This window comes from Halichoerus grypus, chromosome 13 (genome assembly GCF_964656455.1).
Source record: "Halichoerus grypus chromosome 13, mHalGry1.hap1.1, whole genome shotgun sequence".
NCBI lineage: Eukaryota > Metazoa > Chordata > Mammalia > Carnivora > Phocidae > Halichoerus > Halichoerus grypus.
The window spans coordinates 63,052,835-63,064,349 of record NC_135724.1 but is presented as its reverse complement, the minus strand read 5'-3'; the positions used below and the strand labels follow the sequence as shown (position 1 = coordinate 63,064,349).

Here is an 11,515-nt window from a genome sequence, read left to right as displayed (position 1 = left end):
TGCTGTCTGCTGTGTGCTCCCCTAGCCTCAGTGGCCTATGCCATGGGCCAGCACTGCCTATCACCACGGCAAAGCTCCTGAGGCCCAGAAAGGAGCCAGTGGCCTGTGTCTGGGTCTGCATGCCCCAGTATGTGTGTGGTAGACAGCCCCTGGCCCCTGTGGGCAGGCAAACTTTGCTCTAGGGCCCTTTCTTCTCAGTTGCGGCTAAGACTGGTTACCTCCCAAGAACAGTGAGTATGCACTGCCCAGTCCTATAAAACCATTTTCCTTGTACCCCTAAGCCCACAATTGTCCCTCGGATCTGTCCCAGATCCCTAGACCAGGGATCTGGATGTTGTGGGAGCTTGCAGGGGTAGGGCACTCTCCCCTAAAAGGAGCAGCTCTAGGGACCAGACCTGCTTGCTGAGGCTTCTGTTGGCAAGTTATTTCCCAATCTGAACCAAAGCCTTGGATGACTCTTACCCATGGATCACTTGGACAGCAAAGTGCCTTCTGCCCCTGCACAGCCAGGGGCCCCGGTTTATCCCATCCTGCTCTCGGGTCTCTTCCACTTTGGCCCTGGGTTGTGGTTCCCAGCTCCGATCTGGGGGGAAGGAGGGGCCCTGGGGCCCTGGTCAGGCAGTTCTACCCCATCCTGCCCCAGGGCAGCTGTCTCTCAACCAGGGTAAAGGAGTGAGCAAAGGTCCCCTGCTCAGAGCCTCAGAAATCAGATGCCCCAAAGCACTTCCCCACAAGCAGACCACAGAGAAACTGTGAGGGAGTAGTAGAAGGTGAGCTAGGCCACAGGCTGAGGGGCAGTTGAGGGCCCCGAAGCACTGTCTCCCAGGCCCAACCCCTGGGGTGGGGCAGTTCTCCACTCTGCCCACTCAGTGCTGCCTGCCAGGTGATCCTGAGGGCATGTCCACTAGCTGACCCTGCAGAACCTTGCTCACAGGCCACAAGCATGGCCTGGACAGAGTCCAAATGTTCCTTGGCATGATGGTGCCAGGCCTCTTGGGGTCTGATGCTGTGGCCACAGCTGGCTCACCCACCAGCCTGCCTGCTGCCCTGCTTCCCTGTTCCCCTGCCAGTGTTCTCTGGTGAGGGGGTGGACCTGCTCTTTACAGAGGCATGGACAATCATTATCCACCCACAGATGGGCCCACACAGGGACAGCAGGCTGCGACAGGATCCGGTTTATTCTGCCATGGGAGAGTGGTCGTGAGAGTGGCAGGTGCCACCCTGTCCCGGGCGGAGGGAGGGCCCAAGGGCCAGTTAAGGCCAGTGGTGGGAGAAGCAGGGGGCATGTAGCCCCTGGAATGCGGTGAGGCCAGGCTGAGGCCCAGAGGCAGCTGTGGTAGGCCGGGGCAGGTGCCCCTGCTGCCCAGGGTGGAAGGCACCGGGCTGGGACCGGGCCATGGCTACAGGCCGTGGACCCAAGCCACATGGGCACCCCGGGAAGTGGGGCACAAGGTCACATGACACGGAACATGAAACACAGGCACACGGCTCATGAGTAAGCACATGGACAAGTGGGCACAGATTCACAGGCCAGAGGGACACCCAGCCTTGGCCGGACACATGGACACAATGGTGGTGTCCTAACACACCACGGGACACCCGGCACTAAGGGACATGTGGACTCAATGGCTGCAGGGGACAGACCCAGGCCATGGAGTGCAAGGAACAGGGAAAAGGGGCCTTTTGGCACGACTGCACTAGAATCGTGAGAAGAGGGCAGTGGGGACTGGTCTGGAGGCACCTCGGCCAACCCCCATGCAGAGCCCCTCGGGGACTCAGTCTGTCTTCCACACTTTGTTGAGTAGCTTCACCACTTCATCGTAGATGACAAACACGATGGCCACGTCCAGGCAGACCCGGCCCAGGCGGGGGATGGTGCCCTTGTAGAATCTGGGGTTGTGGGCAGGGAGAGGTAGGAGGTGAGAAGGCAGATGAACAGTGTCCCTGGACAGTGAGGGTGGGTCCAGACATCAGAGGGACAAGGGCAGGAACCTAAAGGTAAGGACTCCTGAGGGATAGTCTGGGGCTGGCAGCGGGTGGGGACCACAGCCCTGCCCCTCCCCTACTCACGCCTTGAGCCCCTCATTCCTCAGGATCTGCAAGCCACAGTCCCATGTATTCCGGTATTTGTGCGCCTCCAAGCCCTGCAGGACAGCAGTGTGCCACAGGGTTCAGCGGCTAGCCCCTGTCACAAACTCCCTACCCCCTTCCTGGCCCCACCCCCACCTGCATCCGGGTCTTGATCACGTCCAGAGGAGTGTTCCCGAAGACACTGGCTGCGCCAGCGACAGCTCCAAACACTCCGGTGATCAGTGGGTTCATGGGCTTGTTGGGGTTGTCCCCTGGATGTGGGTGGGAGATGCAATCAGAAAGTGATGGGAAGGCAAAGGGGAGGGCTCTTCAGGGCTGGGGAGGAGCACGGAAAAGAGCCTATCAATGTGAGGGCCCCAGGAGGCCAGGTCCTGGCAGGGAAGACTGAAGAGGAGGAGCCTAACCCAGAGGGGTTGGAAGTGGGGTCTTGGGGGTGCAGACCCAACAGATACATACCCCTGTACCAGTTTCGCAAGGAGGTCATGACGAAGAAGCGGATGGCCTGGTTAGATCCCTGCTTCAACACGGTGGCTGTGAGGCCCTGGTAGGTTCCCTTCAGCCCTAGGGGCAGACAGGCATGGGAGTCATACTGGTGCTTCCCAGGCCCCAGCTGGGGACTGGGGAGTGGGAGAGTGGCACACCAGAGCACCAAAGCAGGAAGGGGAAGTTCAGGCCAGCCTGGCCAAGGTCCCTGGCCCTACCTGAGGAGGAAGCCATTATGGCTCACCTTGTTCTCGCACAATCTCCCTGACCCCGTGGAAGAATCCTCTGTACTTGGGGTTGGGGGAGGTCTGGTCGTGGATGAACTTCACCTGTGAGAGGAAAGCAAAGGCCCTAGCTCCCAGGATGCCCCTGGAAGGGCATACTTGGCCCTTTGGCTTGCAGGCCCAGGGCCCACAAAGATCTGCTCAGGGTTGGAGGTGCAGCTCTTCACCTGGAAACAGGGCCTCCCAGGTCACCGCAGGACAAAAAGACCCCAGCAAACAAGAGGGCTGGCCTTACTAAAGAGTCTCTGCAGTTACGTTTGCTGGTATTTCCTACAGCTTAGGCAGGAAACATGTTATCTTACGTTTTCTGTTTATAAAAGTGTTTTTTTTAAAAAACCCCAATGTCAGTTGTCCCACTGCCTTTAGGACAGAGTCCAGTCTCCAGAGGAGGCCCTTCCTGCACACCTCCTGCACCCAGCTCCCCAGGCAGTTTCCCCTGCACACCTTGCCCTGCTCCTGCAGGACCTTCTCTACCTTGCTGGTCTCCTAGGATGACCCCAGCCACCCTAGCGCCCCTCCGCACACCTTCTCCCTACTGGGACCCTCCCCACCTTGACGGTCTCCATGGGGCACACGACCACTACGGCTTCCGCCACACCAGCACCCAGGCCGCACAGCAGTCCCCGGGTGCTGTCCAGGCGTCCCTGGGGATCTCGCATGTGGTTGCTGAGGAACTCAAACATCCCGAACCTGGGAACAGGAGGCAGTCGGGTGAGAGGGGTTGCAGCCGCCCCGCCCGGATGCCCTCCCTCGACCACCCCAGCCCGCCTCACCTGACGGCCGCTTTGGGGATGGAGCCGTAGAGCAGGGAGCTGAGGCCTCGGTACAGGCCCAGGACGCCATGGCTGCGGACCGTCTGTCGCACACAGTCCCCTGGAGGAGGGGGCGTTCAGCGACCCCAGCCACCCTAGAGACCCGCCCCCCGCAGTTCCCCGCAGCCCGTCAAGGCTGCTCCCCGAGCGCAGGGCCCGGCCCTCTCGGTGGCGCACCGCCCCTACCCCTTCGCCCCCCGCCCCCCCGGCAGCCCCCTACTCACCAATACCCCGGTACCGCGGAGGGTGCGAGCGCTCGTCCAGCTGCAACTGTGTCTTCACGTATTCGGTGGGGAAGGTGATGCAAATTTCAATGCCGCCCGCCAGGCCGCCTGAGGAGACCAGGGACCCGGACCCTGAGACCACAGCCCCGCGGCCGAGCCGTCCGGCCCGCCGCTGCTGGCGCCCCGGCCCCTCCCCCGCCCCGGACTTTGTCCCGCGCCTGTGGTGTAGGGGAGGCCCGGCAGCGTCCCCTGCCCCACCCACGTTGTCCTGGCTAGGCGCGGAGGGGCGACGAGCCGGGCGATCCCCCACGCGCTGGATGGGGACCCGGGCCGAGCCCCACCCCTCACCCGACCCGGAAGTGGGGCGGGGCCTCGGCGTCCCGGGCCCACCCGGAAGCACCGTGGGGCCAACGGAGGGGGCAAATCGGGGGTCCGTGCCCCGTAGGGGCCCACCTGCCAGGATCGCCTTCCCCGGGTGCGTCAGCTTGGCCTTTCCGGACGCGGGTGCGGCGGCCGCCAGAGCGCGGGGCTTGGCCATGGCAGGCGGGGAGGCGGGGAGGCGGGGCGCCCGGCGTCGGCCTCGGGTCCGAGCCTCCTGCTCTCCGCGCTCGGTCCGCGGCGGCGGCGGCGGCCGGTTAAGGCCCGGGGGGCGGAGCGGTCGCGTCAGCTCCCGGGCTCCGCCCCGCGTGGTCCGAGCCGGGCCCCGCCCCTGGCCCGCCCCGCGCCGGCCGGGAAACTGAGGCCGGGGCGGGGCGAGCGAGGCAGGCGCCGGGGCGGGATCGATAGCCCAGCCAATAACCGAGCTCAGGGTCCTTGGGAGGCGGTGCTGTGCTCGGGCTTGGATCTGTGGGTCAAGGTGCAGTTTCTAAAACCCGCCCCGGCATCAGGCAGAATACAGTACGGGAAGGAGCAGGACTCAGGGTCGTGGCATCTGCCTGAGCGACCGGGATCCCCGGAGATCGGGGGTGGAGAGACAGGCAGACCCCACCCCCCACCCCCGGGGCACATGGGGCTAGTCCCATCCCTGACGTTTGAGGGTTTGGCATTCCGACACCCAACGGGCTGTGCGGCTACCATCCCCCCGCTACGGTATTTAGAGCTCCATGCAGAGAACTCAGGAAAAAGATCCTCAGTACACCCTGGCTATCTCCCCCTGGGCAGCTTGTTCCCTGGGCAGACGCGGGTTCCCATTCCAAAGAGGCCCCAACAAATCTTTTGTCCCCTGCTACCCACACCAGCACCAAGCAGGGAAGCTTTGCCTTGATAAACCGACTTTAATATTCATGATCGGTAGGAGACTCAGGGCCAGGTTAGAAGGTCCGTTCAGTTGTGTCTGGCAGAGTGGCCTGGAGGTGGCAGCTCCGTCAGTGCTGAGCGAAAACTGGTTGCCCCTCCCACCAAGGGCGGGGAATCCCTGCCGAGAACTCCCCAGGAATGCCTGGCTCCAGCCAGAGGGCCTGGAGGCAAGAGTCCACCAGAGCTGGTCTTCTTGGGCAGTCAGTGGCTACCCTGGCCTCCCCAGGCTTGGCGATGGCTTAGAGGCTGCCACCACTGGGCCTCAGCAAAAATAAACAATGTCCAGGTGTCCCCGCCTCCCATCAGGGTCCTCTGTGCTTGTGGGATGACACGCTCCTTGAGGTTAACCCCATAGAGGCGTGTTGCCGCTGAGCGCCCACTACACGCTGAAGCCGTACACAGGAGGCTGGGCGAAGGCAGGTGCAGCAGCATATCCATAGGGGAAGCCGGCAGGGGCAGGGCCTGCAGCAGGGCCCGCTGTCAGCATCAGCTGCTGGCCTGCAGAGGGAGAAGCAGAGGGTGAGCAGAGCTCCTGCTGCCCCCGAGTGGCCAGGGGCCCAAGGAGCAGGGTCGCAGACCAGCCCTGACCACCCAAGGCTCAGGCACTGGAGAACAGGTGCCTGGGGGCAAGGACAGTGGGAGTTGCTGTTGTGGGGCCAGCTACAGAGGCTGGCCAGGCTAGGGGGTAAGCTAGTCCCGAAATGGGACACTTACTTAGCTCAACTGGCTGGGTCTCAATCATGCCCATCAAAATCTAAAAAAACCAGATTGACATTAATGGTGGTGGTAGGGGGGCACAATGACCCTGAGGAGGACACAGCTGGTGGGAGACGTGCTGCGTGCTCACACCACACCCTCAGGCCTTTGTTAGTCCCGCAACACACTCCAGAACCCAACAGCCTTTTGGTGCAGCAGACACCAACTAATCTGTCTGCTCGACGGCCAGGCCATCCAGGCAGGCTCTGCAGTCACAGCCAGCAGCAGGCAGAGCAGCACATGGCAGCAGCTCAGACTGGGCCAGCTGCTAGGCACAAGGAGCAAGCAGGGGCACCCTCACAGAAGGCAGGCACCCTGAGAAAAGGGAGGACAATGGCCGTGCCTCTTCAACATTCCTGGGTCCACTGACCTTCTCCACACCCGGCAGCCGTTGTGGTCCTTCCGTGCCCCACCCTGTCCGTTCCTTCTCTGATCTGAAGCCCAGCCAGGGAAGGGCAATGTGAATGACCTTCCTTACTCACCCCTCCCTAGGGGCAAGGGGATGCCACCTACCAAATAGGAGAGGGGCGGGCTCCACCACATGCTCCTCTCGCTTGCGCAGGCTCTCCGAAGCGTCCAGTCTGTCTACCTGCCAAGAGGTGAGAGCGCTGGAGTGCCTGCCGGACAGGAGGCAGCACACAGCCTCCAGGAAAGTCAGGGCGGGGGCTGGTTGAAGGGCAGACGCTGTACCACAGTGACTACTGCCCTGCTCCACAGGAAGGTGAAGCGTCTATAACTGGGTAGACATGGAGTGCCCAAGGGGGCCCTGGTGACCCCCCACTGTTCCAGCCCGGTGCTTTTCAAGCGGGCCCCTGGCGGCCCGGGGCAGCAGAGCACGGCCGGTGACTGCAGGCTGCATGTGCAGCCCAGCTCCCGGGGCTGGCCCTCCTCTGGATACTGGCACACCGCCAAGACGACGGAGCACTTCCTACATCTAGCCAGTCCACGCTGCCCACCCTTCCTGAGGAGACCAGTCACCTGACGTCTGGGACATCCCACCTGCAGGGCGGATGCACCACCTCAGGGATGGGCAGGCTGCCTCCTTGCTCTTCCTCAAGGCTTCACCAAGGGCTACCCCATGCAGTACCCACAGGCTGGGGCAGACACTCGGACAGGGAGGGAACAGAGCAAGGTGGTGTCAGGGGCCTGAGGGGCAGACAGCACTGTCCTAGTGGTGGCCATAGCAACTGTGTGTCTGGGACACCCCCCGCCCCCTGCCCTGGCCCCACCAAAACAAGGACTTGAGTCAGAAAGAAGGAAAAATTATGTGCCCTGTGTGCACTCGGGCCAGGGAGAGATCAGGCCAGGCACCAGAACCCTAGCAGAAGCAGCCCTGTTACTGGCCCTCTGCACTCCTCTCCCCTTCCCTCCTTGGGACAAGGGCTGAGGTGAGGAAGGAGCAGGACAGTGCAGTGGCCTTGCAATCCGTACTCTCTTCCTTCAGCTGGCTCCCACCCAAGCTGAGGTCTAAGCTAGGCCTGCATCCTCCACTGAGAGAGTCAGGGGGCTCAGGGATGCGGGTTTTTCTCAGAGGGATGGTCCTCAAGCTTCCCAAATGAATCAAGAGGCCCTGGGCCCGGTTCTCCAGGCAGGAAGGGGCTGTGGCCTTCTTGTCTGGGCCTCTCGACCTCACAGCAGTCTAGTCTGTTGGGCCCCAGGCCAGCTAAGGACCAGCCCACATCCCACCACTGCCTAAGAAACCTCTATTGAGCCCACCCTATCCCCAACATGACAGGCATCGGGTCTGGTGCTGGTGCAGGCATGTGGGGCAGCAGCGATGGTGGGAGCCGTGGTAGCCCCTGCCTTCGTCCTAGGACTAGGGGAGGTGTCTGGGGACCCTGGGTTAGGGAGTAGGTCCTTCCAGCAGGAAGGCAGCTGTAGCCCAAGCACACTGTTCCACCCTGAAGTAGCTATGCAGCTGCAGTACTGACATGGCTGCCAGGATGACCTCCATCATTCATCACAGAGAGGGAGTGTGTTCCCCCCCCCAGTCCTCGAGGCCCCATGGAGGTCCCAACACCTGCAGCAATGAAGGTCTGAGCGATGTGAGTTCCTCTTATGTTAACCCATGGGCCTTGACTCTAGGAAGATATTCAAGCCATATGTACCCTTCTTTATGCAGGGGCACAGCAGACAGACTCTGGCTAAGACAATTTAGGGATGGGAAAAGCAGAAACCATGGGACAGGCTCTGAAGACAAGCTCCACACAGCACAGACACTTCCTTTAGGGAGCTGCTATCCACTGTGGTTGAGGAACCAGGGACTCTTGTAAATCCAACCAGTCTATGTACCCTGGTAGCCTGCAGATCAGGCCACATGGCCAGGACTGCCCCTCTCCTGTCCCCTGAAGAACCTCGGGACACCTCCCACTCAGATGTGCTGTGTGAATGGGACTAGGACACACTCTGGCAGTCCCTCCTCCTGTAGCAGGGAGATGGTCTTGAATGACCCATGGAACAGTCCTTGACAGGGGCTGGGCAGCTCCCAGGAGGCACTGCAGGTGGCAGAAAGAGCAAGCCCTCACAGGCCAAAGCTGGCAGTGCCAGACACCCCCCTCCTGTGCACTTATTTCTTCTCTAGCACACTAACCCCTGCAGGCCCCTCCCCTCACACCACTGAAAGAGACCCTCAGCCTAGGGGCTTCTTAGCATCGTGGGGCCTCCATGTGCCTGGAAGAACATTAGGTGTATGGCTGGATGGGCCAGTAGGTGCTGCTGAGTGGCAGCTTTTCTGCAGCCTTAGAAACAAACCAGACTAGGTGACAAGGGTCTCTGGATGGTGCCTCAATTAGGCCCCTGACCAGAACTCCTAGGGCTTCAACACACACGGAGAGTTAAAATCAGACACTCCCACCTCGTTAAACAGCTCATCAACCTGCAAAGAAAGAGTAGGATGCTAGGGCCACCAAGTGACATCTGGAGTGGTAGAAGCAACTTACTGAGACATGAGTATGGCCCCGAGGCCAGGGAGATGTGGGTCTGAGCCCATGTCTTCACCTGTCAGCTTTGGACCCAAACCTGTGACTACAGCTGTAGAGGGGATGACTACCTACCTGTCCAGGTGTTACCATTCCTACTAAGTGCTCAGCAAAAGGGGGGTTACCATGACAGGTCTGCCAACAAATGCACCCTGAACTCCACCAGAGGCGCCCTGAGAGGTGAACTGACCGCACAGGGACGGAGCCCACGGGCCGTGTGCTGGAGCTCTGCTACCTGCTGCCTCGCTGTTCTCAGAGCACAAGAGCCCTCGGCTGTGGGCGAGCACAGCTGTTGTGCCCCCTAGCAGCGTGCGGGAGAGCAAATGCAAGGGGACGGGCTCAGTTCTGCGCAGAGCTCCCCAAGGTGATTTTCTAGAATAGGTTAATGTCGGGCAGCAAACCACTGGGAAGGCATGAGGCCACTCTCCAGGGTGGGCGGGGCTAGCTGGCCAACCTGGGCTGGCCCCCCACAGGCCACTGGCCACCACGGGGCCTCTGCACGCATGGGCTAGAGCCACAGCCGTGCTACGTGGCAGCAAGGGAGCCAGGGCAGAGCCCGTACTTACTTTGCTAAGGTACTCCCTCATCACCTGGATGAAATAGGGCATGGCCAGGTCCACGAGGTTGTGTCTCCAGGCCAGCTCCAGCACTACATCCGGGGGAAGCAGGTCGTAGCAGGTGAAGAGAGAGGCCGCGAAGCACTCCTGCTTGCCTTCCTCCAGGAACCACTGCAGCAACTTCTCAGCCAGCTCAGCGTCCCTGGACTCTGCAGCATGCTGCATGGCGTCCTGCAACCAAGGCAGACGCACAGCTCAGGTCTGCCCTACCTGGCGCTGCCGGGAGGCACTTTCTGGGTCGGTAGGACACGCAACAGTGCCAGGCTCCGTGAAGGCCATCCTCGCCTGCAGAGGGGTCTCTGTGGCTCAGCTGCCCTCCAGTAGGACGGAGTACCACCTCCAGGAGGGCTGTGGAGGGCACAGTGTGCTCCTGGCAGCAGGCTCTCACAGACCTGCTGAAATGCCAAGAGGGAGGTGACACACACAGGTGCAGGCACCCTGGGAGACGGGCTCTGGTCTTGCAGCCGGACTGGCATGCAGAGGGAGTGCATGGGACTGCTTGGGGGACAGTAACAGAGCTAGCAGGGCCTGATGTAAAGGTCAGAGTCGCTGTGCTTGGCTCAACAGCCAGCACTATCCTTCCAACTCAACATGCAGCAGCTACAAGGGACCCAGCCAGTGCTCAAGAAACAGCAATCTGCCCGTTCTTCCTGACAAAAAAGTCCCCTCCAAAATCCCTGATCGCTACTTTCATATTTGCAGATTTGTCTAAAACATAAAGAATCATACCCACCCAGTGAGTAGTCATCAGTAAATTAGTGATTTCAATTTTCTAGCCACAACGGTGAGAAGCAAACGGCCTAAACTGCCAGTGCGTGGTCAGCCAGCTCTCCCGGACCCTCCAGCAGCCCTCCGCAGCCCTGGACAACCTGGGCTTCCAGACACGAGACTGAAGCCTGAAGATGAGGCCTCTCGGCCGAGAGGCACAACCAGTCTCAAAGGCATTCTGGTTGCCCCCTAATTGCTGCCTGCTGTTGTGGTCCTGGCTCCTCTCCTGCTCAGTCCTCCAACATGAGACTCCCACGTGGGACCCAACGTCCTATAAGCCAGCTCTGTGGAGGCCGCTCTTGTCCCTGCTCCTGAAAGGATCCTCTCCCACCTGCTTGTTGCTTCTGCTGAGTCCTGCCTCATCCCCACGCTGTTCCTACAAAGGCACCTGTCATTTTAATGGCAGGGGGAGGGGAGAGGGCAAAGTCAGTGGAGGCTCAAGTGAAAGCTCCAGGACACCTTCAGGTCTCCCTGGACCTCTGACACCAATGCCGTCACTGCTCGGCACTCTTCCCGCATGTCCTCCAGTCCAGCAGGGCGGCCCACCCTTGGTTGGTTCATCTTCAATGTGCACCTAAAAGTGGGCACTTCTCTTCCTCCACAGGCCCGGGGACTGTCTCATGAACTCTTACAGACTCAACTGCCATCATCAGAAAGTGGACGTTTCCAGAACCATTGTGCTCCAACTGTCCAATGGCAGTTTCCTAGAGGATTCAGATGCAATGAGGCCCACAGATGCTCTCTCAGTCTGTGCCCGCCCCCTGCATCCTGGAACCAAACTTGAATCTGAGATTCTCTCACACCTTCCCACTTCTTGTCACCACACCTGACCCATGTCACTACTGGGGCATCTCTCTACCTCGTCCCCATTCCTCAACCTCCCTCCCAAACCACTGCCAGCACTTTCCAGGGCCCTGCTCTAGGCCCTCGCCCTGTCCTTCACTGTCCCCAGCCTGCGACTGTATCTCTGCAGGCTCCTGTTCTTCACTTGTGGGCATGAGGGGTCCACGAACCTACTGCCTGTTCACACACCTATGTATGGGCCCCTAGCCCTGACCTTCCCATGCCCTAACACATTCCCTCACGCCCCACCTGTCCCGCTGGTCCTCAACAATCCCAGCTTCCCACATGCAGTTACCACGCCCTCTACACCACTGGCTCCTCAGGTAGAGTGAACACACCTTAAGGTGGTTACCCCTGACAGCC

General features: G+C 60.7%; 2 protein-coding genes across 3 annotated transcripts in view; both read right to left on the bottom strand.

Annotated features, from left to right (window-relative positions):
- Window positions 1-1,160: 1,160 nt before the first annotated feature.
- On the bottom strand, window positions 1,161-4,553 carry SLC25A1 (solute carrier family 25 member 1). The gene is made up of 9 exons (XM_036104266.2): window positions 4,348-4,553; window positions 3,895-4,002; window positions 3,632-3,731; window positions 3,410-3,548; window positions 2,819-2,903; window positions 2,548-2,652; window positions 2,227-2,342; window positions 2,071-2,144; window positions 1,161-1,890 (listed from the first exon to the last, which is right to left on the bottom strand). Exons 1-9 carry the CDS (start codon window positions 4,430-4,432, stop codon window positions 1,776-1,778), a joined length of 927 nt encoding a protein of 308 aa, XP_035960159.1. The 5' UTR covers window positions 4,433-4,553; the 3' UTR covers window positions 1,161-1,775.
- Window positions 4,554-5,152: 599 nt separating this feature from the next.
- CLTCL1 (clathrin heavy chain like 1) overlaps window positions 5,153-11,515 on the bottom strand; it is a 100,376-nt gene continuing 94,013 nt past the window's right edge. For both annotated transcript variants that reach the window (XM_036104260.2, XM_036104262.2), the window contains 3 exons: window positions 9,491-9,712; window positions 6,460-6,535; window positions 5,153-5,688 (listed from right to left, as the gene is read on the bottom strand). In XM_036104260.2, coding sequence (XP_035960153.2) covers window positions 5,570-5,688; window positions 6,460-6,535; window positions 9,491-9,712 — 417 coding nt within the window. In that variant the 3' untranslated portion in view covers window positions 5,153-5,569. The remainder of the gene's footprint in view (window positions 5,689-6,459; window positions 6,536-9,490; window positions 9,713-11,515) is intronic.

Excerpts from the sequence above, each read along its gene's own strand:
- SLC25A1 (XM_036104266.2), bottom strand. The coding sequence starts at position 4,432 with ATGGCCAAGCCCCGCGCTCTGGCGGCCGCCGCACCCGCGTCCGGAAAG. Across the intron at positions 2,343-2,547 it reads CTTGCGAAACTGGTACAGGG|GGGACAACCCCAACAAGCCC; the intron begins GTATGTATCTGT and ends ACCCACATCCAG. Across the intron at positions 2,145-2,226 it reads TGATCAAGACCCGGATGCAG|GGCTTGGAGGCGCACAAATA; the intron begins GTGGGGGTGGGG and ends GCTGTCCTGCAG.